We start from the raw sequence: 20509 nt of genomic DNA, 5'->3' as shown, positions 1-20509 counted from the left end.
ACTGATATAAATTGGGAAAGCATTCCCTTCTCCGGTAACAACAGATGGATAAGCTATTGCAAGGTAATTCAAAACGCTGAACCAAGATAAGTGACTGTAAGGTTTATTTTAACATGCACATAGACAATTGCATTTCCAGAATGAAAAAACTACCTGCAGCCAGTAACATCCCAGTAGAATGGGATGCACATTTTGCACTGAGCAATAACAGCAGGAAGTCTATAGTCCCCAGCAAAACTGACAGCTGGTATTTAGAAAGCAGTGAGTCATATAAACACAAAATATGATATCCTATTAATTTACATCAAGTATGTGCTTAGTCAGTAGCTCTTATTTCCAGAATATTGTTATTTAAACAAAATATCTGTCAGCTACTGCCCCAGTGAATATTTAATTCTTAATCTGATCTTGAAATTGCAACTTCACCTATCAGTGAGACAATAAAGAAATTACTTTCTTGATACTCAGGCAACTCATATAAAGCTTATCCATAGGCTAGGGTTTTTTTTTCTGTTTTGAAGCATTGTTGTTAACACAAAAGTAAGAAGCTTGGTCAGTAAAAGAGATGCAAAGAAACAGATGGCATCAGATAGGCTGAAAAAGGTGTGTGACTTAAGTTACTGAGACTTTTCTTTCCAAAGCTATACTACCCCTTTTCCGAGCAAGTGATGTTTTTGTCTTTTACTATTAAAGCAATTAACTGAGCACATCTTGTAGAATTGAGTATTTTTAATGCTGAAGCTGCTGCATTTTAGAGGTATTGACAACAAATCAATATAACACTGTCAGGGAAAATTGCATTACAAGTATATTTAGAAAATTCATTACAAGTACATGATAGTGAAACAGTCTTAATGGAGGCCAGTACATAGTGTCGAACAATACAGTTCAATACTGGGCCTAATCCTGTTTAACATCTTCATTAAACATAGAAACACAGAATCATTTACGTTAGAAGAGACCTTTACAGTCATCAAGTCCAACAAAAAAACACAGCACTGCTAAGTCCACCACTAAACCATGACTTTAAGTGCCACATCTACACAGCTTTTAACTACCATCAGGAACAGTGACTCCACTACTTCCCTGAACAGCCTGTTCCAATGCTTGACAACCTATTTCACTGAAAAATTTCCTAGTATCCAACCTAAACCTCCCCTGGCACAACTTGAGGCCATTTGCTCTCATCCTATAGCACTTGTTACTTGGGAGAAGAGACCACACCTCACCCTGTTACAACCTCCTTTTCAGGTAGTTGTAGAGACAGAGGCAGTCGCCCCTGAGTCTCCTTTTCTCCAGGCTGAACACACTGAGCTCTGTCAGCCATTCCTTATAAGACCTGAGCTCCAGCCCTTTCCCCAGCTTCACTGCCCTTCTCTGGACACACTCCAGCACCTCAATGTCTTTCTTGTAGTGAGGGGCCCAAAACTGAACACAGGATTTGAGGTGCAGCCTCATCAGTGCTGTATGCAGCAGGACAATCACTGCCCTCGTCCTGCTGGACACACTATTGCTGATACAGGCCAGGATGCCATTGGCCTTCTTGGCCACTTGGGTACACTGCTGGCTCATGTTCAGCCAGGTGTTGACCAAAAATTATCTGGATGATGGGACAGAGTGTACTCGCAGTAAGTTTGCAGATGACACCAAACTGGAAGGACAGATCGATACATCAGAGAGTTGTGCTGGCATTCATAAGGACCTCTACAGGCTGGAGAAACCTCATGAAGTTGAACAAGAGGAAGTGCAAAGTCCTGCACTTGGGGAGGAACAACCCCAGACGTGGGGGCCCTGCTGGACAACAAGTACAACAGGAGCCAACAACAGGCCCTTACCTTTACATGTGTAACAAAGCTAATGGTTCTTGGCTCATACACAGATTTGAGACATGACCTGGTGGCTGATTAATCAATTCCTACCTGCAAAACTGTCTGGGAAAAATATTCAGATTCAAGGAATCTTTTATTGTCAAACTACATTCCTCCATATATGCAATGACCCTTAATTTTTAATTATATTTCACATCTTATTAAAACTGTATGCACTTAATACCTTTCTAACATTAGATAGCTAACTCCTTTCTCAGACTTGTCACACCAGACTTCCACTTGAACTGCTTATCATGCTAATAGTTATGCCATTCTCAATTATCACAATTTGAAAAAATTTCATTTTATGAATACCATACCTATAATTTTTAACTGGCTCTCCTGAGTAACTTGGATTTATACTGTGTTTCTAAAGGTTGCAATGACATACATATGGAAATGTATTTATGTATCAATGAGTATTAGCTTAACTACACCAGTCTGTCAAAACTATGCAGGCTGTCTGGTATTTGCTTTTACATTAGAGTATAATATTTCAAGACCAGTAATACAATAAACAGTGTTCATCTGAGATGTGTAGTGTTTCAGTGGTACTGTTCCAGAAAACTAAATTAGATATTTAATTTTTCAACTGAGACTCAGTTTATTGTCTGCAAAGGTTGTGAGTCGCACAGTCTTTAATCTCTCCCAGGTGATTATATTTCCTCTTCCACTTTTCTTTATATTTCAAAACATGTGTTGACAGCATATACTGTCAAGCTAAAATGGCAGTATAAAAAATATATACCACCTCTCTTAGGAGTTATGAACATATGTCAATAAGTAAACATTGTACAACAGAAATCATCGGACACAGGAACTGTGGGGGATGAGTGTTAATGAGTTAACATGAGGCAGAGGACACTGGTCTGAGGCTGGGGACTGGCAAGGAGGAACCCATCTGCCTCTACAGAATACACAGGCAAGTCTCCTGTATGTGTGAGCACAAGTCCAGTGTGAGGGAGAAAATCTATTAAAACTACTTACAGCACTTCACTGAAACATTTCAGTGTCTGATTTACTTAATCCATTTGTCACAGAATATGTCATGGCTTTGCATTCTCATGTATGCAGAAATACAGACTATTCAAAGGTCTGTTTAAAATGTCAGTACAGAATAACTTTATTATAAATATAATCCTGTACTAGAAAGATGTTGCTCTGTGTTTATTGGGAAGTGGGAGCACAAAGCCCCACCACAAAGGGGAGGCTGTACAGCTGTTATGCTGTGCAGACAGAAAAGCATACACTTCAGAAGGAAACAAGAGTTTCCAGCTTCCTGGTCCTTTCTGTACAGCTGAGTGCATTTTTCACACATCCATTGAAGCTAATAAAACCCAGAATAATACTAGAAATGCAGATCAGAGCCACAAGACGGACGTGCTACTTACTTTTACTTTATACAATAAGAGGTGACTACAGTGAGTTTCCAAAAATTAGTGAGTAAATCAGAATATTGTTCTTTCTACATTTTATTTGTCCTATAGCAAGAAACTGGATTTGTGAAACTGTTTATCCTAGACTCTGCTAGACCAAGGTGAACATGCAAATAGTAGAGACATATTGAGCTATCTCAAGGTTTTGACTTTTTTTTTTTTTAAATCTTCCACCAAAGGAACCTTAGTTACCTTCTTCTTCTGTTTGTCTCTATCAAATATTTTTGTGCCTTACTCCGATGTAATTTCTGATCCTCTTTCAATGTCCGACGTTCTTCTTCTAAATCCTGTTCAAAATGAAATTTTAAAGCTCTATCCCTAGTATTGTGTTAAGGACAACAGAAAATGGATTGAACAGCCTGTTTGATTGACTTTAAATTTTTGATTGATTTTTATATTTCCCCTTTTTGGGAAAGGGCAAACTTTATCAATGAGATACAAAATGCTGATATGCCTTTTTTGACTAAGGATACAATAGCTGGTCCCATAATTGTATGTTATAATCATGACTAACTTTGTGCTTATCCAGAAAAGAATGTAATTGCATATTACTGTTTAAAGGGATTTTAAGAGGAGCTTTCCACTCATCTTTCATGATCATCACCAGCTGAAAAATCTCACCTTTATTATGTTCATTTGTAGGGACATATTTCTGTAGTTATCTAAATCTGTAACATACGGACACATGTACCACAGGGAAAATGATTCAACAGCAAAAACACCCCCTCCACACATCTAATAGTTGTTTACAACTGAAATTAGTTGTTTACACTGAAATTGATTAACATTACTGCATAAAAGCTCTCCATGGAGACAAATCATTAGTGGCAGGAGTCAAGACTGATCTAAGTAGCACTTGGGATGGAAAACACAGTTCCCAGTAGCAGAGCCTCGTAGAAGAACGAAAACAAGAAAACTCCGAACCTGCCTGAGAATTTGAATTTCCCACAGCAGCTAAAACCCCACGAAGTGTAAGTTTTAATTTAAGGCCACCCCTGAGGCGGTCCCTGACCGAGGAGCGGGGCGGGGGCTGGGCCATTGCCGCCCCTGCCCCACACGGGGTCCGCACGGGCCCCACACAGCGTAGCCGACCCCGAGAGCCCGCCCGAGGCCCCGGCCCCGCCCAGCCCCGCACGGCTCGCAGAAGGATACCCAGGGGCGCTCCGCCTCCCTCCCGCGCCTGTCCTGCGGGCGCTGGGGAGGTGCTGCCGCGCCGCCCCGCGCGCCCTTCCCGCCGAGCTCCATCCAGCGCCCCGGGACCGCGGGCAGTGCCGGCCCCGGCCCCAGCCCCAGCCCCGCTGCATCGCGGCAACCCGGGGACGCCGCTTCCTTCGCAACGGGGCGGGGCCGCGGCGGGGGAGCGGGAGGGGGGAGCCGGTTTGGCTGGCGTGCCTGGGCTTTCTCCAAGCCGGGAGCAAGGGACAGGGTGGGCCCCGGCACCGCCTCGCCTCGCAGGTCCTCGTCGGTCCCCGTGCCAGGGTGGAAGCCACGCTTGGGCACCTCGCTCTCTCCGTGCCTTCCCGTCCCATCAGGGACACCGGCGCCGGGCACCGCGCTGCTGTCCATCCCCTCTGCACCGCTGTAAACCGCGCAGTGCCACCTAAAAACCCGAAACGCAGCCGGTATCCGAACGAAAACACGTCCTCGTGAGTTCCGCTGCCGAGCTCCAGAGCTCTCTGAGGGTGCCTCTGAGACCTGTTGTTGGTGAAGACTTGGAGTTACAGCATAAACCTGTTTTTTTACCACAGTGTGAAGTCATAAGAACAACAACTAAAAAGTAAAATTGTATAAAATTTTATAGAAAATATTAAAAAATACATTAAATAAAGTTACACAAAGTAAAAAACAAAAAACAAAACAGTAATTTGCTCTTAAAAATGCAAAACTTTTTTTTTTTTGGTGAAGTAGGGTTGTCTTGGGATATTGCTCTGCCTTGGATGAGCTGTCAGCAACAGGCTAAATGCCTTGGTGATTTCCTGGCGAGACATTTCTTGGCTGTTGTGTTTCAGCTTAAACCAATTCTTCCCCTTTTTTTTTTTTTTTTTTTTCCACTGTGCAGCTGTTCTATGTCTCTGACTAGGAAGGTAAAAATAGTACTCGGCATTTGTAAAATACTTTTCTCCACAGACACCCCGTCCCCCAGCCCCTTTCCCCCCTATTTGTAGCACAGTTTGTGAAGTAGGTGTTACTATTGCCATTTTACAGTCAAGATCACTGATGGTCAGGTCGCCAAATGTGCATAATATTTATAATATCGCAGTTACCACAGTTGAGAAATGACTCTAAAATGGAAGTCTTTCACCTCTAGTTCACAATACTAGCCCCAAATTCACCACCTCTTTGCCCCATCTGCTCACTTGTGTTGCAGGTAGAAAAGTGGTTGTCATTTTACCACCATATGCTTTCCAACCCACGCAAACTTTTTAAAATCCAAGTTTGCCTGATAAAATATGCTGTTTCATTTAGGATGCTTTCATTAGCAGAAGGGTTTATCAGTATGGAGAACTGAGTCACCCAAGCAAGACTGAAGCAGAGCTGGGAAAAAACTGCAGAATTTGAGCCCATGGCACATCTAGAATATTCAAGTTCATGATCAACTCATGCTGGCAGATTTGAGCTTCTTTAGATTTATTGAAAATTTTGATCTAATACAGCACAACTTGCAGCTTCACCTTAAGATACTTTCTGAGATTTGGAAGTAAGAATAGTTTTTGTATATCTTTCTCTCTTTCCCTTCTTTACATTTTTCTTACATTCTCACAGTCCTGTTTTATGGTTATTAGATAATTCCTCCTCATGAGTAACCTCACATCTTTCAGACTGTGGGATGAGAAGGTGACTGGCTGAGGACCTGTATTTCTGAGACATATGATTATTCTAGGACAGCAACTAGCCTCATCTTAAGTAGTTACAGAATGGAAGGTCCAGCTCTGGCAGTTGGTTTGAAAGAAGTTTCATTATTTTACTCTGGGCTAGACACTGATATTCCAGTGAAGGATAAAGATCAAATCTTAAAACTTTGTGGAAGGGATTCTGAATTTATTACAGGTCTTATTCGAAGGCTGCAGCATAGCTGTGCTGCTGCAGAAACACATTTTTCTTTCCTTCTTTTTGCAGTGGGGGATTAATTTGCTTCATGCCCCATTCCTCCAAGCTGTGCATGTGACTGCATGGGAGAAGAAATTCAGTCAATATTCTCAGTATTTTAACCATCCCTTCCTGAAATCTGTCACCTTTGCCTATTTCTGTGCATAGAAAGAAGAAGAAAAACTTTTTTGTCCCTCTTAATGTCATGTATAGATAACCATGAAAATCTTTTCACCTTCCTGAGATTGAACTATGAATCAAAACTTGTGTCTTCTTGAGAGAGTATCAACTGATGCACTAGTCAAACTCTTGTAATTTTCATATTGGAAAACTATGATTTTCCATGTGGTACTTCAGAAAAAAATAAAAATGTGATTTTGAGAGGTACAGAATAATGAAAGTTGTTTAGAATTTCACAAGAAGCTGAATATGCTCCTCTCAGGTACACGTGCTTAGTACCCTTTAGCTATTAATTTTAAAGAAAAAATGGATTAAAAAACTGAATTAAATCTGTATTAAACTGAATTAAAACTGTATTAATCATCTGCTCCCAAATGCTTTCAAATCTCTTCATAGCAAAAGCTATTGTGTATTCCAGCTTCAGACAGGGATGGAGATGAACCACCTTATCAAGACAAATTTGGAACATTATCTGGCTGTACCAGGGTAAGGTGCTGTTGAACAGTGTATTCTGAATATTCTTTAAACGGTGTATCTCCCAGTGGTACATTAGAAGCTGAGGTTTCATTTATTCAGCCAGAGCATAGACAATTTAAATTCTTTAATAAATTTTTTTGGTTAAAATATCAGATCCAGTTTTTAGGTACAAAAGTAGTGGACTTGGGTATGTGAAAACTGTTAGTGCCGCATAGTGCTAATTAAGCTTATGTGGACTACATTTCATTTTCTTCTTTTTTTGGGCCATTCTCTTGTACTTTGACATTCTTCAGGGATAAAAATCATTGTACTGAATGATTGTCTCACTCTCAGTACCTGTGTTCCCCCCAGTAAACATTTTCTATGTAATACAAAGTACTAATTTAAAATGTTTTTCAGTTTTCTATTTTGAAGTTGCTTTTATGATATATTCCAAAATTGCCTCCATACCTGTCCTAGTGCACTACCACCACAATACAAACATCTTCATTTTTATGATAAAAACCTTTGTAAAAATTTGAAGACATCGATTAATACTAGTTTTTCTTTCAAGTAGACAAGATCACTCATGCCAAATATATACTAATGCTCAAAAGTAGCATATAAGAAAATCTGTCAGAGTTTATCACAATAAAAATATATGTGTTTGATGTGTCATGTAGAGGTGATAAGCAGTAATTTCCCTCAGGATGCAAGAACTAGTATATAAATTATACTGTGCAGTTAAAATATGATTTATTAAATCCAGGCAGTAAAAGAGTGATGTGTTGGCTGCCCTTTGTGCTGTAGACATTCCCAAATACTTAGCTCAGGACTTCATTGTGTACAATCCTTTCCACAGAAATTTGAAACTTGTTTAAAACATTTCTTCAAGTAAAAGATGAACTACCACTTTAGGGTAACTTCACTGATTTGTCTTATTTTTTTGTTCAGTTTAGGAGAGACTGTCCTAAGTAATGGAAAGCACTGTGCATGTAAGGTAAGATTTTCAATTACTTTGCTTAGAAAAGATAATGAATGTAACTGAATGATTTCTCAGAAAAGTGACAGATGTTTTAAAGATGTAGAGTGCCTTATTCAAGATAGAGATGAAAATACAGAAGAATCAGGTATTTTCAGATTCAGAAAACTACATTGAAATCGTAGGACTTCAGGATATTAGAACATTTTTGTGTTAATGTCTTTTATCACAACTCAGTTGTTAGGTCATATTTTTAATCTCATCTGCATGACTCTAAATGAAGAGTAACTATTGTTTTTGGCAGAGTCACAGTTTTTGCCTGAATTGCTGAGTTCACACTTAATCACTTGTTTCATGTTGGCTTTTGTTAAAGATAAATATTGATTAAAAATATTTACTTGAGAGTATTTAATTGAACATCTGGTGAGTAGCTGTGATAATGTCCTGGAACAAGCCATAGTTTCAAGTGATCTATTTATAAATTTCAAGTGATCTGTTTATAACTCTTACATAGTTTTTCCTCCTTTACTTTGTGCTTATTTCAAAATTAAAGAAACATATTCTTTTACTTTTCTACCATTTATTTCCAGGTACAAAATGTAATTATACTAGTAATTCGGAAACCTTTTTTGTAAAATCTCCTTGTTAAGAGTTTTATGTAATTTTTAGTTTCACTTTTTAAAAGCAAAAATCAGGAGAAAAACCTGTTAAGTGCTTTGCCAGGGCAGTGCCAATACCAGGAAGAAAAAAACTGAAGCAGGAAAGAACAACTATGTTGAAGATATATTCAAGTCCAAATAAGTTTTCTTCTTCATTAAAGTCTTGAAATGTCTAAGAATCCTATTTAATTTGAAAATACATCATATGAACATACTGCAAATGGTTTGCTGAGATTATGGAATCAACAAACAAAGACTCTCATGAAAATATGTTGTTTAGTCTTTTGTCAGTGACACATATTTCAGGAATTACTTTTAGCATTTCTTTAAGTGATGACTCAGAGGCACTCCCTTATTTTATGTCACATGACACCATAGAATAAAAACTATTAAACAGGAAAATACTATTTTAAATAACATTAATAGGTGTAACTACTTCTACTAATGCTATTTTTCTTACTATTTGACATAATTGTGTGCCCATGAATACTGTCTCTTTGTTTTTTCCTCTATAAGAACATTTAAAATGCTTTTTTGTAATGCTGAGTTTGTCTTTAAATCTGCTTGGGACTTCTTAAATACATAGGTTAATAACTTATGCAGGTATTTCCCTGATCAGTTTCTGAGTAAATAATTTAGGGATTTTCAAGAGTAAAAGTATTTTGCTAATATCTGGTAAATCCAAAAGCATGCTCCTTTCCAGTGAAAATACTCTGTCAACATTTGAGATGTTTGTTGGGTGTGGTGATTTTTAAAATGTGAGCTTCTGAATTGCAAGATTTTCACATTCTTGCTTCCGGTTCACAGTGCTCACAGGCAGAATACCTCACCAGAAATGTTGGTGGTATTTTTTGGATTTACAGAGGTTATTCTTTAGCCCTGACACTATCTTTTTCTTGTGAGGTATGGCTAAGCAGAAAACATCTAATCGGTTTTGGGCTCAGCTTTGTCAATTATCGCTTGACCAAGCTTTAAAGAAAGAGGTTTTGAAGGAAGATCTGTGGAGCAACCTACTTCATTTTGACAGGAGGAGCTATTTTATATATGCTTTATGATCAATTTATTTCCCCCTACATTTTTTGGTACAACAGGACACAAGGAATGTTGGAGCTGTGGAGGGACCACTCAAGGCAGAAGAGAAAAATAAATCTGCAGACATTTCAAAACAAAAAGAACTATGCCTTGTACCATGTGATGCTCAAGCTAAAATTTTACGAGGGGAAAAACATTACATGTGCAGTATGTACTCATAAAAAATACTTTTAGTGATGAGCTATGCAATGTCATGCTATGCAATCCTCTGCTATGCTACATTATTCTGTACCAATTTATCTTTTAATCTTCTTGAGCACATGTGGCAGCCTTTGACCCTGCTGCCCAAATTCTGAGTATTGTTCAGAAAATTTGGGGTGCCCTTTTTTTGGGATGCAGCTGGTGTGGCAAAGTTAATCATGGGTGAAGACAGACAAATCTAAGCAGCAGCACAGCTCACCTAGGTCTGTGTTACCCCCTGAATGTCAGTATCTATCTCCATTAGGGAGGAAGAGCAGGATGTCTGTCCCTCATTTAAACATCATAGCTAGGTGTGGGGATGTTAAGTGGGAGTTAGCCAGTTAGTTTGTTATTTAGTTAGTTACATGGGAGTAAATCTGTACTTCAGTTTACCTTTTATACATGCATACACAGGGCACTCTCTATCACTACCTTGATAAACTACACAGCAAGTGATATAATCAACCTCAGGAAACAATTATATAAATTCTTGGTTTTCACATATGATTTTTTAGTATTATTAATTATCTGTCCAGATGACGATGATGATGATTTTATTTTTAGCATCAGGGCAAAAAACAGAAGTAGCACAGTGAATGAGCAAATGTAGGATGACAGGAAATGTTATATATCTGTCTTTTATAATTTGCATTTATATTTGTGTGATATCCATTAACTGGCCATCCAATTTGCCCAAGGATAAGATGAAATTCTTCTTCAAAACATAAGAAGAGCCATCACTTCTTAAGATGTCTTTACTGCAATTAACGAGTCTGAAGTTTTTAGCATCTTTGGCTTTAGTCTGTGGTCTCTGTACTACTTTCATTTCACTTTCAGGTGCCATAAGGTAAAACACCTTCACTGTTTGCATAGATATCATAAATAAGTGTGTTGTCATTCGGTCAAGAATAATTCTAGATTTATGATAACAAAGTGGATGAACATATTTCTTTTGAAGGAAATTTGCAGGACTCTCTTGTTGAATATGCAAGAAGCACGCAAAAACTGGTGAGAGACATGATGGATGATCAACAGTCTTCTTTGGACTACCTTTCTAGTCAGGTACTTTTTTCTTTATCATTAACGTTTGTATTTGTTATTTCTCACTGCAGGTGTTGTTTATCTGAGGAAAAATAAGTATTATTATTGTCATTAAACCAGTAGAATTAGAGACCCTATCACCATTCCTTGTACCTTGGGTAGGGTGTGAGTTCCATTTCTACAAGGAGTGATAAGCACCACTTGTTTTACAACTTAGTGTCATACATGGCAGTTGCATAAGTGGAGGACTATTCCTTCCCATTAGTTGCCATCTCCAGTCCTGTTGTATTTGTGCAGATAACATATTACACTATTGTTAGCTCTGATAGTATTTTACAAGCACTTTGCATCACTCAATACAGATAAAAAGCTTTAATCAAACTGAAGGACTTTTTTTTGAATCAACCGGAATTGTGCCTAAAATCGATTTTGGATGAAAAAACTAAAAAAGAAGATTGATTTGCCTAATAAAGGTACAATTTACTAACACATCACAAAAACAAACTTCAGATTATATTTACTAGGAGTAAAAAAAAAAATCTTTAGAATGTAAAATTCCTCATTGCAACCTAATTAAAGATCTTTTATTTAAATTTGCAGGTAAATGAACTCAAGAACAAACTTGTTCTTTTGAATGCAGTAGTTTTGAGAAAGCATCTGGATCCACTTCCTTACAAAGCAGTTCAATCTCATGGTAAATATTTTTCAGATATAGTCTTGACACCTTCCCTTTTTACTTTTGTATCTTGACAAGAAACTAATTAAAGCAAAAGTAAGGAATTGTAACATCGACATTTATCCCATGTTAGTAGTATAAAAACTCTGGAAACTTTATGAACTGTTTAAAAATGTTGTCATAAATACTGCTTTAAATAATTTGTAATTGACAATTCCAGGCATCCTGTTTAGCATGTTGTTGATTTTTGTGCAAAATACCAGGTATGATTATCTGTTAGTAAGTAATCTAATGTTGCTAAAAGACATGTTCTTTTGCAATGAAATAAAGTGTACTCTGCATCTGCAATATCCTTCTTCAAATAGGATGTAAGTCAACTGTTCACTGGACAGTTGATCTTCTTTGTAGTGTCCATCCAAACTAAAGGAAACATTATGTCTAAGCAGCCATGCTGGTTGTGGAAACTGCTTCTTTGAGTATATTTAACATGTACCTGGCTTAACACTTAGAGACAAATGGTTTTTCATGTATACATTATGATGAAAAGGCTTTTACAAGTATAAATACAAGTGTCTGTAGGAAAAAGATACAATTCCCCAGAGAATATGTCTTTTTCTCAGTACAAGTGTTATAAATAAAATATAAAATGTTATGAATAAAATGTAAAAATTTGTAAAATTACCCAGATGCATAATCTTTAATTTCTGTATCATATCTATTAAGATTAGAAAGAACTTTTTCTATGCAGTGTAATTTATACTTACTTATGAGTTTAATGGAGATCAGAGAATTTGAATTTACAAGATAATTTCATGACATGATTTTAAAACTTGCATGAGAAAAAAATGCTATTTTAAATCATTCATACGTTACCAAGAATAGTAATATTTCTGTGCTTGATCTGTATTTTTAAAAAAATACATTTTGCTAATGAATTTCATAAAATACTTTTTTTCTCTAGGTTTGGACTGCACTCATATTAAAGATACCACTGGTTCAGTTTCAAAAACTCCATCTGGTCTGTACATTATCCATCCAGAAGGATCAAATTATCCTTTTGAGGTAATACATTTATCTCTCAGGATAATCCCAATTTGCTTGAGAATATGCACTTAGAATATTTTTATTAGATTTAAGGTGTTTTCCTTGACAATTTCTCAACGGATGAATAAGAAATGTAGTAAATCCTCTGCATGTGTCTGCTGTTACTATAATTTTGACAAGTTTCTCATGTTTTACAAAGTAATTTAATCTCTGTCATAAGAGCCTGTTGTCAGTTTTCATATGCAGTGAAAACTGTACCAAAGAGGAAAACCCAAGGTACTTCCCAGCACCCCTTTTGGACATTTACAAGTGCTGTTCTTTTCTATATTAGAGATGGAAAACTGAAGAGCCAATTGACTGATCCATTTGGCTTCTACAATAGGACTTTTGGCTTTTTGAATTATTCTGCTGTATAGCATTGCCTTCTCTTGTGGTGTGACTCCAATGCCTATAAGCATCTAAATATAGGGGCAGATGTACGTTAGTGTGAGGAGCAGGTGCTTAGCTCTTGTCTGAGTATCATTATAACCCAGTCTTGAGGCAGAGAGGCATCTAAAATTTGAGTTTTCATATCTGTTTTGCAGGATATATATTCTTAAGACAAACTGCAGCAATCGTGCTTCCTATCACCACCTGCACTTTATGTTATTGCTGTGAGTTATGGTGTTCATCTAGAAGAGAATTTTGGGTTAATTTCCTCAGACTCAGGACATTCACATCCATGCAAACACAAGGAATATTTTGTTTTATGTCTTTATTTCTGTTTCAGGCTGTTCTACCTAGAGAAGGCCTTATGTATAGTGGAAAAGCAGATATGGCACTTTCAAACCTTTAACTTTGCAGTACATGCTGGAGTCATTAGCTTTTGAAACAGAAACATGACATTTAGGTGAACTAATAAATAGCAAAGTTTAATATCTAACTTTATAGTCTTCTTTTATATATAGCAAAGGAAGGATGAATCCCTTTACCTCTAGCCAATTGGAGCCCTTCAAAATGCTACAAAAAAGGAGATCAAACTGATTAAGAAAAGGCTTCAGAATTATGCTGGAATATAAAAAAAAAATGGACTGCAACCCCCAATACAAAAACCTGTCATTGTCTCTCTACAATGCAGTCAGCTCAGGAAAACAGTCTGTAACTCATCAGCAAGTTCCTCCCATGTAAAAGAAATGCAGAGACATGTTGCAGTGTTCACGGAACAACCATATTTGTAGTATAAAGAAAATGCTGTCTGCCTCACCCCAAGATGAACCATACCAAAAAGTGCATTTGTTTCAGAATTTCTTTTAGATTGAGGGGGATTCCATTGAGGAAATATTCATACCTTACCCAAATTACTTGTCTCGAGAGATGGTATAATTATGTGAGAAAAGTGATTTCTCAGTTCACTTTTAGGTTTTGACAAATAAATCTGAAATGCTAAAATTTCTTTTCATTCAAAATATTTTTGCCACTTTTCCACATTTAAAGGTACTTCCAGAATTTGAAAATCAGTTATATGAGTGGAAAGGTTCTTTAAGGAGTACAAGAAACAAACAAAAAAAAATCATAATAATTTGATTAAAAGAAAAAGGTAAAAATAAATAATGAGAAGAATATCTGCAGTCATGAAATGAGTGTCTCATTTCTTGTCTGGTAGATGTTGCACAGAACTTAAAAGACAGGGCCAAAAAGTTGTCAGAGGAAAAGTATGTAAAATATGTGTTCTATAAAGAATGTTATTTTAAGGAAAACTATTTTATGCAAATTCTTTCATGTGTGGAAGCATAAAAAAGGTAGAGGAAATGATAAATGAACAAAAATATCAAGACATTAAAACATTAAAACATAAACAAGAAATTATAATGCATTTTTTAGAGGCTAATAGCCAAGAACTCTGATATAAACAATTTATTTCAATGAGGACCTTTTCAGCAATAAGCTGCCCTTTTAATGTAACGGAAACTAAATGAAAATGTGTTTAGAATCATTTGCATGAAGATACCAGTTTAATGAAGAAGACAAATATTAAACAACTTGATCCTATTCTCATGTTTTCATGTTTAAAACCTCATATTGTCAAAAGTGAGCATAGTTTTTGATGCTTATCTTGGGCTAATTGAAACCTGAATTCCAGGAGCAATAAAAATATCCAGTTTCAGTGGTATTGGCAGGTTTTTGACATCTCAGAAAGTTAATTCCAAATGGGCTTTTGTCTGAGCATTTAAACATGAGGCAATTAAAACCAATTTCACTTTTGGAAAAATTAATCATGATCAATTTCTGATACATTTTTCAATTAGTGAAATTAGATCAATGATATTTGTAAGGTGGATCAGACAAACTAAACAGTTGTTTGGAATATACCTCTTATGCACACTGAAGATGGAAAGAGGAGAAATATTCAATGGAAGCATTCTCCTGCTCATTTAATTTAATTTGCACCTGGCACAATCATGCCCCTCATACCTTGCATGATATGAGACACAGAGCAAACTGTAAAGTCTTATAAGGCTTTTCAATTGCAACATTTCTAGCCTATAAGGAATTAAGAAACTACACAGCTATGACTGTATTTCTCTCTCTCTCTCTCTCTCTCTCTCTTTATCTATCTATCTATAATCTATCTCATATTTTACTTAGCTGCTGTTTGTATTGGTGTTGTATTTAATTGGCTGATGACCTCTCATGTAGAACCAAATCTGCTCCTTCTGAGAATTATCAACACTCCCACTGAGTTATATTGGACTGAAGATTGCTGTTGTGATCAAGTGGGCTCCTCTTAGTATTTCTGACTCATAGTCAGAGGAGTAGCCAAGCATGCAATCATCTTCTCAAGACAACAGATGAGGCAATGGGATTATTTTGAATGACTTTTAGGTGTTCGCATTTAAATATTCATTTTGGAATCTTCTGTATTTCTTTTTATTCCTGTTCCACTCTCCCTGGGTGACTGAAATAAGTATGTGATTCTCCAGGGAATAAAGCACACAAGTTTCTTTCGTGTACATGACCCTTACTATGATTCATTTAGTATTTGTGTTGAAAGGATTGCCCAAAGCATCCAATGGCATTGGCTTACTTGAAGATCTAAGATTCCCCAGGTTGTATTAGACCATATTGCAGCTCTGTCCTGTTGCTTTCTTGGTGTTCATTGAGAGGCTCTGAATATGATGTTGATGCGTTACTGCCAAGGAACAATTCTGGTTTCGTGAAAAATATCTGGCTAGTACAGGCACATATAACACTCAGACTGCCACAAATTTTGCTGAGGGTTAAACTGAATTACACCTAGATTCTACTTTTATCATCTGGCTAAGACTGCAAATCTCTCTTTTCTGAAATATGTTTCATTATGTACTTTCCCTGAAACATCAACAAAAATTTCTTTACTCCATCACTTGTGCATCTGCTTAATGTTATGACAACCAACGTTATATTCTGAACTTACTTTTGTTATCACAAGTAGCTCCATAGCTATAAGCATTTTCCAGGTTAATTCTCCTGATATTAATCACATTAGGAGGCACTTACCAATGAACCTCTGTTTTTAAACACTCATTATGTATAGTATCCCTAGAATTACTTTGAACAATTTAGGTTGTGTAGTGTCTAAAAGAGTGAGAAACAAAACAGTCTTAAAATCACCTTTCCCCCCCCCATTCCTTTCATGTATTCCCTCCTCCTCCTCAGTGGTGCAGAGGGGTGGAGAATGGAGTTTACAGTCAGTAGTTGTTTCTGTCACTGCTCAGAGAGAGGAGTCCTTCCCCTGCTCCCGTGGGGTCCCTCCCACTGGAGACAGTCCTTGATGGACCTCTCTGTTGTGAGTCCATCCCTCAGGCAGCAGTTCCTCCCAAACTGCTGTCCCGTGGGTCACTCCTCCGTGGGGTGCAGTCCTTCACGAATGAGCTGTACCCACATGGGTCCCCCACAGGGGCCACAAATCCTACCTGGGAAAAACCTGCTCCAGTGTGGGCTGCCCTCTCCACGGGCTGCAGATCTCTGCCAGGACCCTGCTCCATCTTGGGCTCACCTTTATTTAATTAAAATATTTTCTTCATAACAGCTCCTTCAAGAATGCTTGAAGTCTGAATCTGAATTCTGAAGTCACATCTATGTCTATTTTTAGGTTTTTTGTGACATGGATTTTCGAGGAGGTGGATGGACTGTGGTTCAGAAAAGAACTGATGGAATCATTTCATTCCAGAGAACATGGTCTGAATATCTGGATGGATTTGGTGATCTTACTGGTATTAATTTTAAATACTCTCAAGTGCTTCGTATCCTACATTTCTGCTGCCTCTATGTGAGCAACATTCCACTAAATTGTGTAGGAGTTTCAGTAGTATAAAGTTCTTGTTTATTAAGTCTTATTTTTACATAAGTATTTTTTTTTCAAATCTGTTGTATGATCTTCTCAGTAATGACTGTGACCCCGCTAGAGTCTTTAGCCATTGCTGTCTCACAGGAGGTGTTTAAAATATGATATTTTCTGCCTGAAATAATGTATAGATTGTATTTGCTCTCTTTTCAGATTAAAAAAAATAGCCTATTCAAACCAAATAGTTGTTTTGAATCACATTTGCAAAATATTTCCTTAAAGGAGAGAAAAATCAGTAATATTTCACCATAGGACAATCAAAGTTAGAAACAGAATGGAAATATTTCAATAGCTAATAACAACACAATTGTGATAATAATTTTTTATTTCCACCTTTCATCCAGCAAGTCTAAAGCCATTTGCTTTATCAGAAGTTTATCTGGGATTGCAATGGAAGCACACAGCTTTTCTGTACAAAAAAGCACAGCTCATATGGGGCAACAAGTGCGATTTACGGAGGCAGCAAATCCCGAGAATAGGGTTTGTGTTTTGTTGTGTTTCATAGAATGCTAACATTCATCATTTCTCAGTACTCCCCTTAGGAATGCTGAACTCCGTTTTTGCAAGTGGATCTTTAGCACATCCATTTTTTTTGTGGTTTTCTAAGATATATTGCAGACAAATGTTTGAAATCTATCATGTGGACAATTTTCTAAAAAGTATCATAGAGAAAAAAGATGATGCCCATATCGAATTCTTTCCATGGATTTCCTAAGGAAGTAGGAAAATTACTCTGTTCCTTCATTTAGTCTTTTAAAGGAATATAAACCTATCATACAACTTTTATTACATTTGATTCAGGAAGAAAACTAGAAAAGAAAGAACAATATTTTTTTCTTTTACAGTTTCCATTTCTAGACTATATATTATATTTCTGTTTAAGGGGAATTTTGGCTTGGACTAAGGAAGATTTTTGACATAGTAAATCAAAAAGCCACTAGTTTCAATCTTTATGTGGACTTGGAATCAGAAAATGACAAGCATGCCTATGCATCATATGATGGATTCTGGATAGAAGATGAAGCATGTTTTTTTAAGATCCATTTGGGGCATTATTCAGGAAATGCTGGTAAGAACTTCCTTTTTTAAAGTATTTAAAAGTAGCTGGTCCCTTTCTTAATATGAAAAAATGCATTCAAAAGAGTAATAATTAAGATAACTTTAAAAAAAATTATTTATAATGTGTTTTTCTCTGGCGCATAGTGAACATTTATGCAGATAAATGGTGATGATATAGCAATTTTGGTTATGCCAACATTAATCTTTACATAGTAGGAAATCACTTTATCACTTCAGTGTCCTTAATGGAGTAACTGAATAAACCCTTCTTTAATAAAGATGAATTAAGGAAGGATCTTTAACAGATTCAAGTCCATAGGATATATATAATAAATAAGGGATTTTTAGGTGTTAGTGTTTATCTATCTAATGGTACAGTTCTTTATATGTCTATTATCTCATCTCAGATTTGCTGATGTTAGTGGAAGTCTTCCTGATGATGCTTTGGTTAATTCAGAAGTGCCCAGACAGTCATGCACAAAGGGTAGAGAAAGAAGCTGAGTGAACAAAGTTGGTCTACAGTGTGTAACAGTTACTGGGAGCTACATAGACACAAATTAATTTACAATTTCAGACCTCTCTTAATAGCTAAGTGTGCAAAGGTTTTCATTAAATATTGCATGTCTTACTGCTTTTTTCTCTTTTTTTTTTCATATGTTTAGTAATATGCAAGAATGTTCTTTATTACCAATGAAATAGCTATTCTCTATAGGTGTTGGTGCTTTACTCTACCTGTATTTGTAAGATAGTGTATTTGTATTTCTTTAGTAAGACAACAGAGCCAATAATCACTGACCTTTGAGTTTTAAAATTCCATCTTTTCTCATTAGTCTCTCTGGGACTTTGGACGCATTACTGGAAAATCTTAAATTACAACCCTTTTTGTTTCCTTTATCTTTTCTTCCTCTGTCTTTGAGGACAGAAGCCTTTACCTTCCTAGCCAGTATGCACTGCTAAAAGCAACAACAATATAAAGATGTTGTTTCATTGAATTTCAACTTCTTCCATATTTCTCAGTATTTTATTCTTTTTCTTTCCTTCATTTTTAACACTTTGCCTACTCATTATCTGGTGCTCTTGAAATGTTTTTGAAGAATTCTATTTTTCTAATAAATTCAGAGGAAAAGTTTGTGAGATATGCAACAAGTAAGAAATGTTCTTCCATAAATAATTTTTTTATCCTTCTGTTCTATCTGTTGTGCTTAGGTGATGCATTTAGAGGATATAGAAAAGAAGATAACCAGAATTCAATGCCTTTCAGCACTTTTGATGTTGATAATGATGGATGCAGACCAGTATGCACTATTAAAGAACAGCTTGTAAAGAGCTGCAGTAACTTCAGTGATAGCACTGGATGGTGGTTCAGCAAGTGTGGCCTTGCAAATCTTAATGGTGTTCATCGCTACACAGGTAGATTTCTTGCAACTGGGATTCACTGGGATACCTGGAAAATGAAGAATAAACCAGTCAAAATTAAGTCAGTTTCAATGAAAATTCGGAGAACCTATTATCCATATTTCCATTAGAAATATATCTCTTCTGGCAATTATGTGGAATAATGTATCATTGCAATCATAAATACCTTTCATTTTCACTTGAAGAGTTCAGTCGAAACTTTATTAGGTATTTCTACAATACAGTTACTAATTTTTATTGGGAAATGTCAGCATTTGTAGTGTTCCTGCTTGAGTAAGAAGGTCCTAAAAAGAACTGGGTTTTCAGAAAAAGGATTAAGCTTAGTTCTTGTCAGCTTTTATTCAACTTTTAATTTTATTTACTCTTAGGCAATCTCAGAAACAGCAGAAAAAAATTATAAAAAGAAGTGTAATGATGACCTCTGAATGTACTTTTTCTGTGCTCTCTGCATATCTGAATTTCTAAGAAATTGCAGCAAATTTTCTTTTAAAAACCTATGAACCTACCATTTCCATCATAATATTTTGGAAAAATATCTTTTCTGCACCTTAGGTTAATTTTTCAGAATCAACTCTCCTTTTTAGATTCTTTATCAGGCAAGTTAAAAATTGTTGCAATGTATATATAGAGTTCAGTATACTCTTTATACAAGTAAGGTTGAAACTGAGATTCAAGAACTATGGTCTATTTTGTATTTAATTTGCACAGTCAATGTGTTTCATAATACAATTTTTACTCTACCATTGTCTATTTTACAGTTCACTACGAATTAAAAACTTTTTAAAGAAAATGCATAGCTTTGGAATTTTAATTTTTGGATGTATGGGCCTGATCTTATGTTTTTCATTCTGATTGTCATTCACTTTGTGAATGATCATATGGTAATGAACAAAACCAATTTAAATTGTATAAGTTCGTTATTAATTCTTTGAATTTCTGTCAGTAAAAATAAAATAGTATCAATAAAAAT

General features: G+C 36.3%; 2 protein-coding genes across 2 annotated transcripts in view; one reads left to right on the top strand and one right to left on the bottom strand.

The window, feature by feature from the left end:
- The window catches only part of CEP126 (centrosomal protein 126), a 36705-nt gene extending 32097 nt beyond the window's left edge, over positions 1 to 4608 (bottom strand). The window contains exons 1-2 of the mRNA XM_018071020.2: positions 4457 to 4608; positions 3497 to 3622 (exon numbers count right to left, since the gene is read on the bottom strand). Coding sequence (XP_017926509.2) covers positions 3497 to 3622; positions 4457 to 4608 — 278 coding nt within the window. The remainder of the gene's footprint in view (positions 1 to 3496; positions 3623 to 4456) is intronic.
- A 3317-nt stretch (positions 4609 to 7925) lies between these two features.
- ANGPTL5 (angiopoietin like 5) lies at positions 7926 to 20096 on the top strand. Its single transcript, XM_008922767.2, has 8 exons — positions 7926 to 8027; positions 9760 to 9907; positions 10899 to 11002; positions 11582 to 11675; positions 12619 to 12719; positions 16813 to 16933; positions 17948 to 18133; positions 19330 to 20096. The coding sequence occupies exons 1-8, from the start codon at positions 7929 to 7931 to the stop codon at positions 19647 to 19649; spliced, it is 1173 nt and encodes a 390-aa protein (XP_008921015.1). The 5' UTR covers positions 7926 to 7928; the 3' UTR covers positions 19650 to 20096.
- Positions 20097 to 20509: the final 413 nt, after the last annotated feature.

The sequence above is a fragment of the Manacus vitellinus genome, unplaced genomic scaffold (genome assembly GCF_001715985.3).
Source record: "Manacus vitellinus isolate BGI_N305 unplaced genomic scaffold, ASM171598v3 scaffold_2_pilon, whole genome shotgun sequence".
In the NCBI taxonomy this organism is placed as follows: domain Eukaryota; kingdom Metazoa; phylum Chordata; class Aves; order Passeriformes; family Pipridae; genus Manacus; species Manacus vitellinus.
This window is presented reverse-complemented; position numbering and strand designations above follow the sequence as displayed.

Coding starts and splice junctions, on each gene's coding strand:
- ANGPTL5 (XM_008922767.2), top strand. CDS start 7,929: ATGAACTACCACTTTAGGGTAACTTCACTGATTTGTCTTATTTTTTTG. Junction 12,720..16,812: donor GATCAAATTATCCTTTTGAG/GTAATACATTTA, acceptor GTCTATTTTTAG/GTTTTTTGTGACATGGATTT. Junction 18,134..19,329: donor GCATTATTCAGGAAATGCTG/GTAAGAACTTCC, acceptor TGTTGTGCTTAG/GTGATGCATTTAGAGGATAT.